General features: G+C 45.3%; 8 protein-coding genes across 8 annotated transcripts; all 8 read right to left on the bottom strand.

Moving 5' to 3' along the window:
- Positions 1 to 8,280: 8,280 nt before the first annotated feature.
- On the bottom strand, positions 8,281 to 8,820 carry LOC138359389 (uncharacterized protein PF3D7_1120000-like). The gene is made up of 2 exons (XM_069318518.1): positions 8,630 to 8,820; positions 8,281 to 8,551 (listed from the first exon to the last, which is right to left on the bottom strand). Exons 1-2 carry the CDS (start codon positions 8,818 to 8,820, stop codon positions 8,281 to 8,283), a joined length of 462 nt encoding a protein of 153 aa, XP_069174619.1.
- A 1,315-nt stretch (positions 8,821 to 10,135) lies between these two features.
- On the bottom strand, positions 10,136 to 11,069 carry LOC138359388 (uncharacterized protein PF3D7_1120000-like). Its single transcript, XM_069318517.1, has 2 exons — positions 10,915 to 11,069; positions 10,136 to 10,820 (listed from the first exon to the last, which is right to left on the bottom strand). The coding sequence occupies exons 1-2, from the start codon at positions 11,067 to 11,069 to the stop codon at positions 10,136 to 10,138; spliced, it is 840 nt and encodes a 279-aa protein (XP_069174618.1).
- A 157-nt stretch (positions 11,070 to 11,226) lies between these two features.
- LOC138359387 (uncharacterized protein PF3D7_1120000-like) lies at positions 11,227 to 12,118 on the bottom strand. Its single transcript, XM_069318514.1, has 2 exons — positions 12,006 to 12,118; positions 11,227 to 11,911 (listed from the first exon to the last, which is right to left on the bottom strand). The coding sequence occupies exons 1-2, from the start codon at positions 12,116 to 12,118 to the stop codon at positions 11,227 to 11,229; spliced, it is 798 nt and encodes a 265-aa protein (XP_069174615.1).
- Positions 12,119 to 13,374: 1,256 nt separating this feature from the next.
- LOC138359386 (hyaluronan mediated motility receptor-like) lies at positions 13,375 to 13,737 on the bottom strand. Its single transcript, XM_069318513.1, has one exon. It carries the CDS (start codon positions 13,735 to 13,737, stop codon positions 13,375 to 13,377), a length of 363 nt encoding a protein of 120 aa, XP_069174614.1.
- A 3-nt stretch (positions 13,738 to 13,740) lies between these two features.
- Positions 13,741 to 14,345, bottom strand: LOC138359385 (leucine zipper protein 4-like). Its single transcript, XM_069318512.1, has 2 exons — positions 14,262 to 14,345; positions 13,741 to 14,139 (listed from the first exon to the last, which is right to left on the bottom strand). The coding sequence occupies exons 1-2, from the start codon at positions 14,343 to 14,345 to the stop codon at positions 13,741 to 13,743; spliced, it is 483 nt and encodes a 160-aa protein (XP_069174613.1).
- Positions 14,346 to 15,290: 945 nt separating this feature from the next.
- On the bottom strand, positions 15,291 to 15,860 carry LOC138359384 (probable transport protein MmpL9). Its single transcript, XM_069318511.1, has one exon. It carries the CDS (start codon positions 15,858 to 15,860, stop codon positions 15,291 to 15,293), a length of 570 nt encoding a protein of 189 aa, XP_069174612.1.
- Positions 15,861 to 15,863: 3 nt separating this feature from the next.
- LOC138359383 (uncharacterized) lies at positions 15,864 to 16,719 on the bottom strand. The gene is made up of 3 exons (XM_069318510.1): positions 16,571 to 16,719; positions 16,253 to 16,366; positions 15,864 to 15,969 (listed from the first exon to the last, which is right to left on the bottom strand). Exons 1-3 carry the CDS (start codon positions 16,717 to 16,719, stop codon positions 15,864 to 15,866), a joined length of 369 nt encoding a protein of 122 aa, XP_069174611.1.
- A 139-nt stretch (positions 16,720 to 16,858) lies between these two features.
- On the bottom strand, positions 16,859 to 17,474 carry LOC138359382 (uncharacterized protein PF3D7_1120000-like). The gene is made up of 3 exons (XM_069318509.1): positions 17,368 to 17,474; positions 17,190 to 17,331; positions 16,859 to 17,068 (listed from the first exon to the last, which is right to left on the bottom strand). Exons 1-3 carry the CDS (start codon positions 17,472 to 17,474, stop codon positions 16,859 to 16,861), a joined length of 459 nt encoding a protein of 152 aa, XP_069174610.1.
- Positions 17,475 to 17,759: the final 285 nt, after the last annotated feature.

Below are 17,759 nucleotides of genomic sequence, written 5' to 3'. Positions count from 1 at the left end.
AATGAGAGTAGGAGTGACTGAGAGTAGGAGTGATTGGGAGTAGGAGTGATTGGGAGTAAGAGTGATTGAGAGTAAGAGTAATTGAGAGTAAGAGTATGAGAGTAAGAGTGAGAGAGTGAGTATGAATGGGTAAGGGTGACTGAGAGTGAGTAAGAGTGACAGAGTAAGAATGACAGAGTAAGAGTGATAGAGAGTATGAGTGACAGAGAGTAAGAGTGACAGAGAGTAAGAGTGACAGAGAGTAAGAGTGACAGAGAGTAAGAGTGACAGAGAGTAAGAGTGACAGAGAGTAAGAGTGACAGAGTAAGAGTGACAGAGTAAGAGTGACAGAGAGTAAGAGTGAGTAATAGTGCGTAAGAGTGATTGAGAGTTAGAGTGAGAGTAAGATTGATTGAGAGTTAGTGAGAATAAGAGTGATTGAGAGTAAGAGTGATTGAGAGTTAGTGAGAATAAGAGTGATTGAGAGTAAGAGTGATTGAGAGTAAGAGTGATTGAGAGTAAGAGTGATTGAGAGTAAGAGTGATTGGGAGTAAGAGTGATTGAGAGTAAGAGTGATTGGGAGTAAGAGTGATTAGGAGTAGGAGTAAGAATGAGAATAAGAGTGATTGAGAGTAAGAGTAAGAGTAAGAATGAGAGTAAGAGTGATTGAGAGTAAGAGTGATTGAGAGTAAGAGTGATTGGGAGTAAGAGTGATTGGGAGTAAGAGTAAGAGTGAGAGAAAGAGTAAGAATGAGAATAAGAGTGATTGAGAGTAAGAGTGATTGGGAGTAAGAATAAGAGTAAGAATGAGAGTAGGAGTGATTGAGAGTAGGAGTGATTGGGAGTAGGAGTGATTGGGCGTAAGAGTGATTGAGAGTAAGGGTAATTGAGAGTAAGAGTATGAGAGTAAGAGTGAGAGAGTGAGTATGGAGGGATAAGGGTGACTGAGAGTGAGTAAGAATGACAGAGTAAGAGTGACAGAGAGTAAGAGTGACAGAGAGTAAGAGTGACAGAGTAAGAGTGACAGAGTAAGAGTGACAGAGAGTAAGAGTGTCAGAGAGTAAGAGTGACAGAGAGTAAGAGTGACAGAGAGTGAGAGTGACAGAGTAAGAGTGAGTAAGGATGACTGAGAGTAAGAGTGAGTAATAGTGCGTAAGAGTGATTGAGAGTAAGAGTGAGTAATAGTGTGTAAGAGTGATTGAGAGTAAGAGTGAGTAATAGTGCGTAAGAGTGATTGAGAGTGAGAGTGATTATGAGAGAGTTAAGAGTGTGAGGTGTGAGAGGGTAGCAGGCCAGCAAAGCAGGATGTGTGGTCACAGATAGGCCTAGGCCTAGGCCTCGTGATCTCTAATGTTGGTTTTTATATATATGTTGGATTTTTTGTCCTGTTTCAAATTATAATTATTTAGCAGGAATGTAATAAGAAATTGCACAGTATTAATGTGACAATAATATATGCATTATTTCCTTGATAATCAAACTTGTTGTTCAGAGATAATATACAGTCTTTGAAGGAAACATTTTGAGAGCGCGAGCTGCCAACACTGGGCTGGTGGGTGAGAGAGACATATGGTTAGTTGTGCTCAGACCTTCAGTGGTGAAAGGTGTGTCCCAGGTGGCCGCCACCTGCCGCCACCCGCCGCCACCACCCACCACCACCAGCCGCCACCCACCACCACCAGCCGCCACCCGCCACCCACCACTAGCCGCCACCCGCCACCACCCACCACCAGCCGCCACCTGCCACCACCCACCACCAGCCGCCACCCGCCACCACCCACCACTGCCACCCACCACCCGCCGCCACCACCCACCACCAGCCGCCACCCGCCACCAGCCACCGCCACCCACCACTGCCACCCGCCGCCACCACCCACCACCACCAGCCGCCGCCACCCATCACCGCCGCCGCCACCACCACCCACCACCACCGCCGCCACCACCCATCACCACCGCCGCCGCCACCACCCATCACAGCCGCCGCCGCCACCACCACCATCCACCACAGCCGCCGCCGACACCACCGCCACCACCCACCACAGCCGCCACCACCACCCACCACCGCCACCACCACCACCCACCACCACCACCACCCACCACCGCCGCCACCAGCCACCGCCACCCACCACTGCCACCCGCCGCCACCACCCACCACCACCAGCCGCCGCCGCCACCACCACTCACCACCACCGCCGCCACCACCCATCACCGCCGCCGCCACCACCACCCACCACCACCGCCGCCACCACCGCCGCCACCACCGCCGCCACCACCCATCACCGCCGCCGCCGCCACCACCCATCACAGCCGCCGCCGCCACCACCACCACCCACCACAGCCGCCGCCGACACCACCGCCACCACCCACCACAGCCGCCACCACCACCCACCACCGCCGCCACCACCACCCACCACCACCACCACCCACCACCGCCGCCACCACCAGCCGCCACAAGCCGCCACCGCCCGCCACCGCCCGCCACCAGCCGCCATCACCACCACCACCAACCGCCATCACCGCCACCAGCCGCCACCAGCTGCCACCACCACCAGCCGCCACCAGCTGCCACCACCACCAGCCGCCACCACCGCCCGCCATCAGCCGCCACCGCCCGTTGCCACAGTCGCCACCGCCAGCCGCCACCACCAGCCGCCATCACCGCCACCACCAGCCGCCATCAGCTGCCACTGCCACCAGCCGCCACCATCAGCCGCCACCACCGCCACCACCACCTGCCACCACCGCCCGCTATCAGCCGTCACCGCCCGTTGCCACAGTCGCCACCGCAAGCCGCCACCGCCGCCCGCCACTGCCCGCCACCGCCCGCCACCACCGCCAGACACAGCCGCCAGTGTCCGCCACCGCCGCCACAGTCCGCCACCGCCGCCACTGTCCGCCACCGCCGCCACTGTCCGCCACTGTCCGCCACCGCCACCACTGTCCGCCACCGCCACCACTGTCCGCCTGCTGCCACCACTGTCCGCCTGCCGCCACCACTGTCCGCCCGCCGCCACCACTGTCCGCCCGCCGCCACCACTGTCCGCCCGCCGCCACCACTGTCCGCCCGCCGCCACCACTGTCCGCCCGCCGCCGCCACTGTCCGCCGGCCGCCGCCACTGTCCGCCCGCCGCCGCCACTGTCCACCACTGCCGCCACAGCCGCCACGGTCCGCCCCCCGCCGCCACTATCCGCCACAGCCGCCACTATCCGCCACCGCCGCCACTGTCCGCCCGCCGCCACTGTCCGCCCGCCGCCGCCTGTCCGCCCGCCGCCACTGTCCGCCCGCCGCCACTGTCCGCCCGCCGCCACTATCCACCACCGCCGCCACTGTCCGCCCGCCGCTACTGTCTGCCCGCCGCCACTATCCGCCACCGCCGCCACTGTCTGCCTGCCGTCACTGTCCGCACGCTGCCACTATCCGCCACCGCCACCACTGTCCGCCACCGCCACCACTGTCTGCCACCGCCACCACTGTCTGCCACCGCCACCACTGTCCGCCCGCCGCCACCACTGTCCGCCCGCCGCCACCACTGTCCGCCCGCCGCCACCACTGTCCGCCCGCCGCCGCCACTGTCCGCCCGCCGCCGCCACTGTCCGCCCGCCGCCACTGTCCACCACCGCCGCCACAACCGCACGGTCCGCCACAGCCGCCACTATCCGCCACCGCCGCCACTGTCCGCCCGCCGCCACTGTCCGCCCGCCGCCGCCCTGTCCGCCCGCCGCCACTGTCTGCCCGCCGCCACTATCCGCCACCGCCGCCACTGTCCGCCCGCCGCCACTGTCCGCCACCGCCGCCACTGTCTGCCCGCCGCTACTGTCCGCCCGCCGCCACTATCCGCCACCGCTGCCACTGTCCGCCTGCCGCCACTGTCCGCCCGCCGCCACTATCCGCCACCACTGCCACTGTCCGCCTGCCGCCACTGTCCCCCCGCTGCCACTATCCGCCACCGCCACCACTGTCCGCCACCGCCACCACTGTCTGCCACCGCCACCACTGTCTGCCACTGCCACCACTGTCCGCCCGCTGCCACCACTGTCCGCCCGCCGCCACCACTGTCCGCCCGCCGCCACCACTGTCTGCCCGCCGCCACCACTGTCCGCCCGCCGCCACCACTGTCCGCCCGCCGCCGCCACTGTTCGCCCGCCGCCACCACTGTCCGCCTGCCGCCGCCACTGTCCGCCCGCCGCCGCCACTGTCCGCCCGCCACCGCCACTGTCCGCCCGCCGCCGCCACTGTCCGCCCACCGCTGCCACTGTCCGCCCGCCGCCACTGTCCACCACCGCCGCCACAGCCGCCACGGTCCGCCCGCCGCCACTATCTGCCACAGCCGCCACTATCCGCCACCGCCGCCACTATCCGCCACCACCGCCACTGTCAGCCCGCCGCCACTGTCCGCCCGCCGCCACTGTCCGCCCGCCGCCACTATCCGCCACTGCCGCCACTGTCCGAAACAGCCGCCACTCTCCGCCGTACAGCCTCCCCTCTCTCCGTTAGTAAATAATTATAATTGTTAGTAAATAATAAAAGAAATATAAATTATTAGATTTTTTTTACCCTTAAATTGGTTTTAATATTTAAATTGAAAATAATAATATAATATAAAATATAATAAAAATAATATAATATAAAATATAATTTAATTTCAAGAAATTTAACTTTAAACACAAAGATGTGAAAAGGGTTCAGATTATAGGCTCAAACCTTTCATAAGAGATTCATATTGGTATATGAATGGATTATGAATGATTCAGGTTAGGATTGTAAAGTTGCCACAACATCTAAAATTAGTGTTAGATACGTAGGTTTTGGTTATAAGTTTTGGAAACCTATTTAAGTCCACACACAATATCGTATCTGATACGATAAAACAAACGTTTCCAATCCTTTCAAATACTTTCCAGATATGTTGTGGCAACCTAAAATTGTTTGCTGGGTTGGTACCAACTGTATTAAAAATTATCCATGATGCTCCTGCAAGTGCACATCCAGGAAAGGATCGTGCACTCCAACAAGGTCGATTGAAGTATTTTTGGCCAAAAATGGCTAAGGAGATTGCTCATTATGTTGACAGATGCTTAACTTGTTTACAGCACAAGGGACATGTTTCAGGACCTAATCCAATTCATGTGTACCCAGCAACTAAAGCTCCTTGGGAACGAATATCGATGGATTTATTGAAAAATTTTGCAGAAACAGTGAAAGGGAACAAACATTTGCTTGTAATGGACGATAATATTTCACGGTTTTGCGTACTAGTTCCTATCCCGAACAAAACAGCAGAAACTATAGCCAGTGCATTCCATGACCAAATAATTTGTAGATATAGTATGCCTAAAGTAATCCTTTCAGATAATGGTCCAGAATTCAGTAATAGTATTTTAACTAGCTTGTGTGATTTATATGCAGTCTCCGTGGTGTAGTGGTAAGACACTCGCCTGGCGTTCCGCGAGCGCTATGTCATGGGTTCGTATCCTGGCCGGGGAGGATTTACTGGGCGCAATTCCTTAACTGTAGCCTCTGTTTAACGCAACAGTAAAATGTGTACTTGGATGAAAAAATGATTCTTCGCGGCAGGGGATCGTATTCCAGGGACCATAGGATTAAGGACGTGCCTGAAACGCTACGCGTACTAGTGGCTGTACAAGAATGTAACAACTCTTGTATATATCTCAAAAAAAAAAAAAAAAATATATAACATCAAAAAATGTAGCATCATGCCTTATCATCCAGCAAGTAATAGACTAGCCGAACGTACTAACAGGAAAGTGTTAGATGCCTTGAGAGTCACGTTGAATTTTGATAACAACAATTGGGATGATTTTATACCCTTAATTCAGTGTGCTATAAATTCTTCAATTAATGTTTCTACAGGTGACACACCTCATGCTATTCTTTATAGTACAGATAAGATCCTCCCTAATGAAATGATTAACGTACCTCCTACTCCCTTATATAACGTAGATGATTTTGTTCAAGTGAAGCGTAGACAGATGCAACTAGTATTAAAGAAAATACGAGAACAACTGTCCAAAGCTACAGCCGAGTTCATTTGAGCAAGGAATGAACGAGCTAAACCCAGTAAAATAAATATTGGATCTGTAGTAATGATACTTAACCAACACAGGTCTGGTCCTATGTATAAGTTAACTAAAAAAATTTTGGGTCCATATAAGGTAATCGAGCTTATTAAAGGTAACAAATACAGACTTAAGAACTTGTTAACAGGAGAGTATATAAATGAACATTTAGACCACATGAAGTTAGCTAATATGACTGTTGACGAGACTGATGAGGAAGATGACAATGAACTTACCCAGACAGATACTCCTACTCAGACACCACCTTCTGTGGTTGACAGACCACTTGATGTTCAGCAACCCCATACTAGCAACTATAATCTTAGATCTAGACCTCTTGTTTCAACCGTGCACTCACCACATGTCCATTGGCTAGATGTTAACGAGGATATCTCTCAAGATGATAGTTTGTCACATGAAGTTTCATCTGTTCCGGACCTTCAGTCAGAGCCAGAGTTGTATAGTGCTCTGGATGAGCTAGGTGTAGATATCCACAGAATTTATAATTGAGTGCACTCTGCAGTTATTTTGTTTGTTTTGAAAAAAAAATCATTTGCAGTATTTCTACAACATGTGTCTTATTATTACCATTATATATAATGTATAGTTTTTCTGAACTTTATTTTGTTATAAATTAGATGCCATTGTTAAGTCTACTACCTAGTATTTACTACTAAATACCTAGTATTTACTATACTACTACTCTAGTATTTTTACAGTGCTTGTCATAAGAGTTCATTAATGTTCTAGCAACCTCATAGAGGCCAGTGAATCCTGACTGCTATCACGCAGATGTTAGTCTTCTTGATCCAGGTCTTGTATATAGCTTGTAATTATATTGGACATTAAATATATTGTACATTGGTCTTGTAAATATATTGCATATTTCAGTGTCAAAGAAAAAAAAAAGGGGAAAAAAATCATTATCTAATCTTAAAATTCATTTGTGGTTGTTAGGTCAGAACTTTGTTCCATTAATGTAATAATTGTTCAATTTTGTTTAGGCAATACCTTGAGTTGTATTGTTCATATCTGATCAGTAGACATGCACATGTTCTTAATACTCTGGTTTAATCAAAGCATTGTTACCATGATTTTCACCTATTATGATGATTTTTTTTTTTTTTTTTGGTGCATATGCTGAGTTGTTAGTATTACACACACCTGATCTTCTTTCAATGTTTTATTATGCAAATTTCACATGTAAGCCATTATTGAATGCCACCGAGGTCCTTCAGTATCATTGTAACTATATAGCTAGCCAGAGCTTGTCGACAAGGGACGTCGAGTTGGTAGCGTGTCCGAGCGGTGTTATACTCAAATTCTATGTCAGTTGAATTATAACCAATCACAGGCAAGTAGGCCTCTGACGTCATGCCAGACAGAGGAGCATCAGCGATGCTCCCAGCAGCCTCAGTTCTCCTCACAGACTCAGAGTAGGTGGACCTTGGTTGGCCAGATATATACCTTGTTGTCTCGGTCAATAAATATATACAGAAGCGACTACTGTGTCTACATTCAACCCGAACAAGGCAAACGAATACTTCATATCAAAGAAAGTATCCTTCATGTCTCTGAGAGTATCCTTCATGTCTCAGAAAGTATTGTTCATGTCTCTGAGAGTATTTTTCATGTCTCAGAAAGTACCCTACATGTCTTTGAGAGAATCCATCATGTCTCTGAGACTATCCTTGATGTCTCGGAGAATATCCTTCATGTCGCTGCAGAGTGTCCTTCATGTCTCTGAGAGTATCCTTCATGTCCCTGAGTGTATCCTTAATGTAAATAAATAAATAATAATTTTTTTTGAGATATATACAAGAGTTGTTACATTCTTGTACAAAAATGTTTATTTAGGTAATGTAGGTAAGGTAATAGGTAATGTCTGCGAGAATCCTTAATATCTCTGAGATTATCCATCATGGATATGAGAGTATCATTCATGTCCTTCATAGAGACATGAAGGATGTCAAAGATATCCTTCATGTCTTTGAGAGTATCCTAGATGTCTCTGAGAGTATCCTTGATGTCTCGGAGAGTATCCGTGATGGGTCTGAGAGTATCCTTAATGTCTCTGAGAGTATCATGATGACTCTGAGAGTATCCTTCATGTCTCTGAGAGTATTCTGAGAGTGTCGTTCATGTCTCTGAGAGTATCCTTTGTGTCTCTGAGAGTATCCTTTATGTCTATGAGAGTATCCTTCATTTCTCTGAGAGTATCCTTCATGTCTCTGAGAGTATTCTGAGAGTATCTTTCATGTCTCTGAGAGTATCCTTCATGTCTCTGACAGTATCCGTCATGTCTTTGAGAGTATCCTCGATGTCTCTGAGAGTATCCTTGATATCTCTGTGAGTATCCTTGATGTCTCTGAGAGTGTTTTTCATGTCTCTGAGAGTATCCTTCATGTCTCTGAGAGTATCCTTCATGTCTCTGACAGTATCCTTCATGTTTCTGAGAGTATCCTTCATGTCTATAGGAGTATCCTTTATGGATCTGAGAGTTTCCTTCATGGGTCTTAGAGAATTCTTCATGTCTCTGAGAGTATCCTTCGTTTCTCTTGGGAGTATCTACATTTCTCTGACAGTATCATTCATGGTTCTGAGAGTGTCCTTCATTTCTTTGAGAGTATCCTTCATGTCTCTAAGAGCATCCGCCATGTCTTTGAGAGTTTCCTTGATGTCTCTGAGGGTATCCTTAATATCTCTGAGAGTATCCTGCATGTCGCTGAGAGTATCCTTCATGTCTCTGAGTGTATCCTTCATGTCTCAGAAAGTATCCTTCATGTCTTTGAGAGAATCCTTCATGTCTTTGAGAGTATCCTTCATGTTCCTGAGAGTATCCTTGATGTCTGAGAGAATCCTTAATATCTCTGATATTATCCATAATGGATATGAGTGTATCATTCATGTCTGTGAGTATCATTCTCGTCTGAGAGTATCTTTCATGTCTCTGAGAGTATCTTTCATGTCTCTGAGAGTATGCTTCATGTTTTGAGAGTATGCTTCATGTTTTGAGAGTATCCTTCATATCTCTGAGAGTATGCTTTATGTCTCTGAGAGTATCCTTCATGGATATTAGAGTATCCTTCATGGATATTAGAGTATCCTTCATGTCTGAGAATATCCTTCATGTCTCTGAGAGTATCCTTCATATCTCTGAGAGCATCCTAGATGTCTCTCAGAGTATCCTTGATGTTTCGGAGATTATCCTTGATTGGTCTGAGAGTATCCTTGATGACTCTGAGAGTATCCTTGTTATCACTGAGTGTATCCTTGATGACTCTGAGAGTATCCTTCGAGTTTCTGAGAGTATCTTTCATATCACTGAGAGTATCCTTGGAGTCTCCGAGAGTATCTTTCATATCACTGAGAGTATCCTTCAGGTCTCTAGGAGTATGCCTTATGTCTCTGAGCGTGTCCTGGATGTCTCTGAGAGTATCCTTCTAGTCTCTGAGAGTATCTTTCATGTCTCTGGGAGTATCCTCATGTCTCAGAGAGTATCTTTCATATCTCTGAGTGAATCCATGATGTCTCTGAAAGTATCCTTTAGACCTCTGAGAGTATCTTTTAGGTCTTTGAGAGTATCCTTCACGTCTTTGAGAAAATCCATCATGTCTCTGAGAGTATCCTTGATGTCTCAGAGAGTATCCGTGATGGGTCTGAGAGTATCCTTGTTGACTCTGAGAGTATCCTTGATGTCTCTGAGAGTATCGCTGATGACTCTGAGAGTATCTTTGATGACCCTGAAAGTATTCATCAAGTCTCCGGGCCATCAAGTCTCCAGGAGTATCCATCATGTCTCTTATAGTATCCTGGATATCTCTTAGTGTCGTTCATGTCTCTGAGAGTATCCTTCATGTCTCTGAGAGTATTCTTCGTGTCTCTGAAAGTATCCTTTATGTGTATGAGAGTATCCTTCATTTCTCTGACAGTATCCTAAATGTCTCTAAGTGTATCTTTAATGTCTCTAAGAGTGTCCTTGATATATGTGAGCGAATCCTTCATGTCTCTGATTGTATCCGTCATGTCTCTGAGAATATCCTTGATGTCTCTGAAAGTATCTTTGATATCTCTGCGATTATCCTTGATGTCTCTGAGTGTCCTTCATGTCTCTGAGAGCATCCTTCATGTCTCTGAGAGTATCGTTCGTGTGTCTGAGAGTATCCTTCATGTCTATGCGAGTATCCTTCATTTCTCTGAGAGTATCCTTCATGTTTCTGAGAGTGTCCATCATGTCTCTGAGAGTATCCTTCATTTCTCTGAGAGAATCTTTCATGTCTCTAAGAGCATCCGCCATGTCTTTGAGAGTATCCTTGATGTCTATGAGAGTATCCTTCATATCGCTGAGAGTATCCTTCATGTCTCTGAGAGTATCCTTCTTGGGTCTGAGAGTATATTTCATATCTCTGTGGGTATCTCTCATGTCTCTGAGGGTATCCTTGATGTCTCTGAGAGTAACTTTCATATCTCTGAGTGTATCCTTGATGTTTCTGAGAGTATCCTTCATGTCTCTGACAGTATCCCTCATGTATCTGAGAGTATCCTTCATGACTCTCCGACTATCCTTCATGTCCCTCAGAGACTCCTCCATATCTCTGCGAGTATCCTTCATGTCCCTGAGAGTATCCTTCATGTCTCTGAGAGTATCCCTCATGTCTTTGATATCATCCTTTATGTCTGTGAAAGTACCCTTCATGTCTTTGAGAAAATCCTTCATGTCTCTGAGAGTGTCCTTGATGTTTCCGAGAGTATCCTTGATGTCTCTGAGAGTATCCTAATAGGGTCCGATAGTATCCTTTATGTGTCAGAGAGTAGCTTCTATGGATCTGAGAGTATCCTTCATGCGTCTGAGAGTACCCTTCATGTCTCTGGGAGTATCTTTTCATGTCTCTGAGAGTATCCTTCATGTCTCTGAGAGTATCCTTTATGTCTCTGAGAGTATCCTTCATTTCTCTGAGAGTATTCTTCGTGTCTCTGAAAGTATCCTTTATGTGTATGAGAGTATCCTTCATTTCTCTGACAGTATCCTAAATGTCTCTAAGTGTATCTTTAATGTCTCTAAGAGTGTCCTTGATATATGTGAGCGAATCCTTCATGTCTCTGATTGTATCCGTCATGTCTCTGAGAATATCCTTGATGTCTCTGAAAGTATCTTTGATATCTCTGCGATTATCCTTGATGTCTCTGAGTGTCCTTCATGTCTCTGAGAGCATCCTTCATGTCTCTGAGAGTATCGTTCGTGTGTCTGAGAGTATCCTTCATGTCTATGCGAGTATCCTTCATTTCTCTGAGAGTATCCTTCATGTTTCTGAGAGTGTCCATCATGTCTCTGAGAGTATCCTTCATTTCTCTGAGAGAATCTTTCATGTCTCTAAGAGCATTCGCCATGTCTTTGAGAGTATCCTTGATGTCTATGAGAGTATCCTTCATATCGCTGAGAGTATCCTTCATGTCTCTGAGAGTATCCTTCTTGGGTCTGAGAGTATATTTCATATCTCTGTGGGTATCTCTCATGTCTCTGAGGGTATCCTTGATGTCTCTGAGAGTAACTTTCATATCTCTGAGTGTATCCTTGATGTTTCTGAGAGTATCCTTCATGTCTCTGACAGTATCCCTCATGTATCTGAGAGTATCCTTCATGACTCTCCGACTATCCTTCATGTCCCTCAGAGACTCCTCCATATCTCTGCGAGTATCCTTCATGTCCCTGAGAGTATCCTTCATGTCTCTGAGAGTATCCCTCATGTCTTTGATATCATCCTTTATGTCTGTGAAAGTACCCTTCATGTCTTTGAGAAAATCCTTCATGTCTCTGAGAGTGTCCTTGATGTTTCCGAGAGTATCCTTGATGTCTCTGAGAGTATCCTAATAGGGTCCGATAGTATCCTTTATGTGTCAGAGAGTAGCTTCTATGGATCTGAGAGTATCCTTCATGCGTCTGAGAGTACCCTTCATGTCTCTGGGAGTATCTTTTCATGTCTCTGAGAGTATCCTTCATGTCTCTGAGAGTATCCTTTATGTCTCTGAGAGTATCCTTCATTTCTCTGAGAGTACCCTTCATGTTTCATATTGTATAGTAAATGTCTCTGAGAGTATCCATGGTGTCTCTAAGAGTATCGTTCATGGGTTTGAGAGTATCCATGATGTCTCATATAGAATCCTTGATGTTCCTGTGAGTATCCTTGATGCCTCTGAGAGTATCCTTCATGTCTCTATGAGTATCCTTTATGTCTCTGGGAGTATCCTTCATGTCTCTAAGAGTATCCTTCATGTGTCTCTGAGAGTATCCTTCATGTCTCTGAGAGTGTCCTGCGTGTCTCTGAGAGTATCTTTCATGTCTCTGAGAATATCCTTTATGTTTCTGGGAGTATCCTTCAGGTCTCTGAGAGTATCCTTCATACCTCTGAGAGTATCCTTCATACCTCTGAGAGTATCCTTCATGTCTCAGAGATTATCCTTCATATCTCTGAGAGTATCCTTCATGTCTCGGAGAGTATCTTTCTTGGGTATGAGAGTATATTTTATGTCTCTGAGAGTTTCCTTCATGTCTCTGCGAGTATCTTTGACGTCTCTGAGAGTATCCTTCATATCTCTGAGTGTATCTTTGATGTCTCTGAGAGTATCCTTGATGTCTCTGAGTGTATCCTTCATGTCTTTGATAGAATCCTTCATGTCTCTGAGAGTATCCTTTATGTCTCTGAGAGTATCCTTGATATCTCTGGGAGTATCCTAATAGTGTCCGAGAGTATCCTTTATGGGTCTGAGATTATCTTTCATGGGTCTGAGAGTATCCATGATGTCTCTGAGAGTATCCTTCCTTGGTCTGAGAGTATCTTAGATGTCTCTTAGGGAATCCTTGATGTTCCTGAGAGTATCCATGAGGACTCTAAGAATATCCTTCATTTCTCAGAGAGTATCCTTCATGTCTTTGAGAGTATCATTCATATCTAGTAGAGTATACCTCATGTCTTTGAGAATATCATTCACTGGTCTGAGATTATTCTTCCTGTCTCTGACAGTGTTCTTCATGTCTCAGAAAGAATCCTTCATGTCTCTGAGAGAATCATTCATGTCTATGAGAGTGTCCTTCATATGTCTGTGAGTATTCTTCATGTCTCTGAAAGTGTCCTTCATGTCTCAAAAAGCATCCTTCATGTCTCTAAGAGAATCCTTCATGTCTCTGACAGTATCTTTCATGTCCCAGAGAGAATACTTGATGTCTTTGAGAGTATCCTTCAGGTCTTTGAGAGTATCGCTCATGTCTTAGAAAGTATTGTTCATGTCTCTGAGAGTATTCTTCATGTCTCAGAAAGTACCCTACATGTCTTTGAGAGAATCCATCATGTCTTTGAGAGAATCCATCATGTCTCTGAGAGAATCCATCATGTCTCTGAGACTATCCTTGATGTCTCCGAGAGTATCCTTGATGTCTCTGAGAGTATCCTTGATGTCTCTGAGAGAATCCTTCATGCCTCTGTGAGTATCCCTGATGTCTCTCAGAATATCGTAAATGTCTCTGTGAGTATCCTTCATATCTCTGAGAGTATCATTCATATCTCCGAGAGATTCCTTCATGTCTCTGAGAGTATCCTTCTTGTCTCTGCGAGTATACTTGATATCTCTGAGAATATCCTTCATGTCTCTGACAGTAACCTTCATGTCTCTGAGAGTATCCTTCATGTCTCAAAGAGTATCCGTCATGTCTCTGAGAGTATCCTTGATGTCTTTGGGAGTATCCTGGATGTCTCTGAGAATATCCTTCATGTCACTGACAGTAACCTTCATGTTTCTGAGAGCATCCTTCATGTCTCTAAGAGTATCCTTCATGTCCCTGGGAGTATCCTTGATGTCTCTGATAGTTCCTTCATATCTTCGAGAGCATCCTTCATGTCTCTGAAAGTATCCTTCATGTCTCAGAAAATATCCTTCATGTCTTTGAGAGAATCCTTCATATCTTTGGGAGAATCCTTCAATTCTCTGAGAGTGTCCTTGATGTCTCTGAGAGTATCTTAATTGGGTCTGTGAATATTCTGTATGTGTCTGAGAGTATCCTTCATTCCTCCGAGAGAATCCTTGAGGTCCCTGAAAGTATCCTAATTGGGTCTGAGAGTATCCTTCATGTGTCTGAAAGAATTCTTCATGTCTTTGAGAGTGTCATTCATATCTCTTAGAGTATACCTCATGTCTCGGAGAATATCCTTCACTGGTCTGAGATTATTCTTCATGTCACTGAGAGTGTCCTTCATATGTCTGAGAGTATTCTTCATGTCTCTGAAAGTGTCCTTCATGTCTCAGAAAGTATCCTTCATGTCTCTGAAAGAATCCTTTATGTCTCTGAGAGTATCTTTCATGTCCCTGAGAGTATCCTTGATGTCTCTGAGAGTATCATCATGTCGCTGTGAGTGTCCTTCATATCTCTGAGAGTACCCTTTATGCCTCTGACAGTGTCCTAGATGTCTCTAAGAGTATCCTTCATATATCAGAAAGTATCCTTCAAGTCTCTGAAAGAATCCTTTATGTCTCTGAGAGTATCTTTCATGTCTCTGAGTGTATCCTTAATGTCTGAGAGAATCCTTAATATCTCTGAGATTATCCATCATGGATATGAGAGCATCATTCATGTCCTTCATAGAGATATGAAGGATGTCAAAGACATCCTGCATATCTCTGAGAGTATCCTAGATGTCTCTGAGAGTATCCTTGATGTCTCGGAGAGTATCCGTGATGGGTCTGAGAGTATCCTTGATGTCTCTGAAAGTATCATTGATGAATCTGAGAGCATCGTTGATGAATCAGAGAGTATCCATTAAGTCTCTGAGAGTATCCATCATGTTTCTGAGAGTATTCTTGATGTCGCTGAGAGTGTCGTTCATGTCTCTGAGAGTATCCTTCATGTCCCTGACAGTATTCTGAGAGTGTCATTCATGTCTCTGAGAGTATCCTTCGTGTCTCTGAGAGTATCCTTTATGTCTATGAGAGTATCCTTCATTTCTCTGACAGTATCCTTCATGTCTCTGAGAGTATGCTTCATTTCTCTGAGAGTATCCTTTATATCTCTGAGAGTATCCTTCATGTCTCAGAAAGTATCCTTCATGTCATGGAGAGTACCCTTCATGTCCCTGAGAGTATCCTTGATGTCTGAGAGAATCCTTAATATCTCTGAGATTATCCATAATGGATATGAGAGTATCATTCACGTCTGAGAGTACCTATTATGTCTCTGAGAGTATGCTTCATGTTTTGAGTGTATCCTTCATATCTCTTAGAGTATGCTTTTTGTCTCTGAGAGTATCCTTGATGTCTTTGAGAGTATCCTTCATGTCACAGACAGTATCTTTCATGGGTCTGAGAGTATCCTTCATGGGTCTGAGAGCATCCTTGATGTCTCTGAAAGTATCCGTCATGTCTCTGAGAGAATCCTTTATGTCTGTGAGCGTATACTTGATGTCTCTGAGAGTATCGTAAATGCCTCTGAGAGTATCTTTTTTGTCTCTGAGCGTATCCTTGATGTCCCTGTGCGTATCCTTGATGACTCTGAGAGTATCCTTCAAGTCTCCGAGAGTATCCTTAATATCTCTGAAAGAATCTTTCACGTCTCTAGGAGTATGACTTATGTTTCTGGGAGTATCCTTCATATCTCTAAGAGTATCCTTCATGCCTCTGAGAGTATTCTTCTTTTCTCTGAGAGTATATTTCATGTCTCTGAGAGTATCCTTCATGTCTCTGCGAGTATACTTGATATCTCTGAGAATATTCTTCATGTCTCTGACAGTAACCTTCATGTCTCTGAGAGTATCCATCATGTTTCAAAGAGTATCCGTCATGTCTCTGAGAGTATCCTTGATGTCTTTGGGAGTATCCGTGATGTCTCTGAGAATATCCTTCATGTGACTGACAGTAACCTTCATGTCTCTGAGAGCATCCTTCATGTCTCTTAAGAGTATCCTTCATGTCCCTGGAAGTATCCTTGATGTCTCAGAAAGCATCCTTCATGTCTTTGAAAGTATCCTTCATGTCTCAGAAAATATCCTTCATGTCTTTGAGAGAATCCTTCATGTCTTTGGGAGAATCCTTCAATTCTCTGAGAGTGTCCTTGATGTCTCTGAGAGTATCTTAATTGGGTCTGTGAGTATCCTTCATATGTCTGAAAGAATTCTTCATGTCTTTGAGAGTATTCATATCTAGCAGAATATACCTCATGTCTCTGAGAATATCCTTCACTTGTCTGAGATTATTCTTAATGTCTCTGAGAGAATCCTTCATGTCTATGAGAGTGTCCTTCATATGTCTGAGACTATTCTTCATGTCTCTGAAAGTGTCCTTCATGTCTCAGAAAGTATCCTTCATGTCTCTGAAAGAATCCTTTATGTCTCTGAGAGTATCTTTCATGTCCCTGAGAGTATCCTTGATGTCTTTGAGAGTATCCTTCATGTCTTTGAGAGTATCGTTCATGTCTCAGAAAGTATTGTTCATGTCTCTGAGAGTATTCTTCATGTCTCAGAAAGTACCCTACATGTCTTTGAGAGAATCCATCATGTCTCTGAGACTATCCTTGATGTCTCCGAGAGTATCCTTCATGTCTCTGAGAGTACCCTTTATGCCTCTGAGAGTATCCTTCATGTCTTTGAGAGAATCCTTCATGTCTTTGAGAGTATCCTTCATGTCCCTGAGTGTATCCTCAATGTCTGAGAGAATCCGTAATATCTCTTAGATTATCCATCATGGATATGAGAGCATCATTCATGTCCTTCATAGAGATATGAAGGATGTCAAAGACATCCTGTATGTCTGTGAGAGTATCCTAGATGTCTCTAAGAGTATCCTTGATGTCTCGGAGAGTATCCGTGATGGGTCTGAGAGTATCCTTGATGTCTCTGAGAGTGTCATTGATGAATCTGAGAGTATCGTTGATGACTCTGAGAGTATCCATTAAGTCTTTGAGAGTATCCATCATGTCTCTGAGAGTATTCTTGATGTCTCTGAGAGTATTCTGGGAGTGTCGTTCATGTCTCTGAGAGTATCCTTCATGTCTCTGAGAGTATTCTGGGAGTGTCGTTCATGTCTCTGAGAGTATCCTTCGTGTCTCTGAGAGTATCCTTTATGTCTATGAAAGTATCCTATATTTCTCTGACAGTATCCTTCATGTCTCTGAGAGTATCTTTCATGTCTCTGAGAGTATCCTTCATATATTTGAGAAAATCCTTCATGTCTCTGATAGTATCCGTCATGTGTTTGAGAGTATCCTCGAGGTCTCTGAGAGTATTCTTGATATCCCTGCGAGTATCCTTGATGTCTATGAGAGTATCCTACATATCTCTGACAGTGTCATTCATGTTCCTGAGAGTGTCCTTCATTTCTCTGAGAGTATACTTCATTTCTCTGAGAGTATCCTTCGTGTCTCTAAGAGTATCCGCCATGTCTTTGAGAGTATCCCATGTCTAGTAAAAGTAAACTAGTGTATAGTAAACCCATGTCTGGGTTTTTTGAGGCTTACAGTCCCCAAGAGGGCATTTGAAGGCATAGACGACGTTGGTCTCTTTTAAAGCGTTCTGCTTTGTGTCTGGAGAGTTTCTCATGAGTAGGCTGGCCGTTTTTCTGGTTTTATAGTAAATTGTCAGTTGTATCTTCTGATTTTTGTCTGTAGGGATAACGTTTCTAATGACAATATCTTTCAGGACCCTTTCCTCCGTTTTATGGGCTGT

Source organism: Procambarus clarkii, chromosome 90 (genome assembly GCF_040958095.1).
Source record: "Procambarus clarkii isolate CNS0578487 chromosome 90, FALCON_Pclarkii_2.0, whole genome shotgun sequence".
NCBI lineage: Eukaryota > Metazoa > Arthropoda > Malacostraca > Decapoda > Cambaridae > Procambarus > Procambarus clarkii.
Note: the sequence above shows the minus strand (reverse complement) of the source record. Positions and strands in the feature narration are given on the sequence as shown.

What these genes read in the sequence shown, in the direction of transcription:
- LOC138359389 (XM_069318518.1), bottom strand. Translation starts at nt 8,820, where the DNA reads ATGAAGGATACACTCAGAGACATGAAGGATACTCTCAGCGACATGCAG. An exon ending in AATGATACTGTCAGAGAAAT is followed by an intron (nt 8,552 to 8,629) that starts GTAGATACTCCC and finishes GGAAACTCTCAG; the next exon opens with ATCCATAAAGGATACTCCTA.
- LOC138359388 (XM_069318517.1), bottom strand. Translation starts at nt 11,069, where the DNA reads ATGAAGGATACTCTCATACACATAAAGGATACTTTCAGAGACACGAAG. An exon ending in TACTCCCAGAGACATGAAGG is followed by an intron (nt 10,821 to 10,914) that starts GTACTCTCAGAC and finishes GGATACTCTCAG; the next exon opens with AGACATCAAGGATACTCTCG.
- LOC138359387 (XM_069318514.1), bottom strand. Translation starts at nt 12,118, where the DNA reads ATGAAGGGTACTCTCAGAGAAATGAAGGATACTCTCAGAGACATAAAG. An exon ending in TACTCCCAGAGACATGAAGG is followed by an intron (nt 11,912 to 12,005) that starts GTACTCTCAGAC and finishes GGATACTCTCAG; the next exon opens with AGACATCAAGGATACTCTCG.
- LOC138359386 (XM_069318513.1), bottom strand. Translation starts at nt 13,737, where the DNA reads ATGAAGGATACTCTCAGAGACATGAAGGTTACTGTCAGAGACATGAAG.
- LOC138359385 (XM_069318512.1), bottom strand. Translation starts at nt 14,345, where the DNA reads ATGAAGGACACTTTCAGAGACATGAAGAATACTCTCAGACATATGAAG. An exon ending in TGAAGAATAATCTCAGACCA is followed by an intron (nt 14,140 to 14,261) that starts GTGAAGGATATT and finishes GGATACTTTCAG; the next exon opens with GGACCTCAAGGATTCTCTCG.
- LOC138359384 (XM_069318511.1), bottom strand. Translation starts at nt 15,860, where the DNA reads ATGATGGATACTCTCAGAGACATGAAGGTTACTGTCAGAGACATGAAG.
- LOC138359383 (XM_069318510.1), bottom strand. Translation starts at nt 16,719, where the DNA reads ATGAAGGATACTCTCAAAGACATGAAGGATTCTCTCAAAGACATGAAG. An exon ending in ATGGATTCTCTCAAAGACAT is followed by an intron (nt 16,367 to 16,570) that starts GTAGGGTACTTT and finishes GGACACTTTCAG; the next exon opens with AGACATGAAGAATAGTCTCA. An exon ending in GATATTCTCAGAGACATGAG is followed by an intron (nt 15,970 to 16,252) that starts GTATATTCTGCT and finishes GGATGCTCTCAG; the next exon opens with AGACATGAAGGTTACTGTCA.
- LOC138359382 (XM_069318509.1), bottom strand. Translation starts at nt 17,474, where the DNA reads ATGGCGGATACTCTTAGAGACACGAAGGATACTCTCAGAGAAATGAAG. An exon ending in AATGACACTGTCAGAGATAT is followed by an intron (nt 17,332 to 17,367) that starts GTAGGATACTCT and finishes GGATACTCGCAG; the next exon opens with GGATATCAAGAATACTCTCA. An exon ending in TCAGAGACATGAAGGATACT is followed by an intron (nt 17,069 to 17,189) that starts GTCAGAGAAATA and finishes GGATACTCTCAG; the next exon opens with AGACATGAACGACACTCCCA.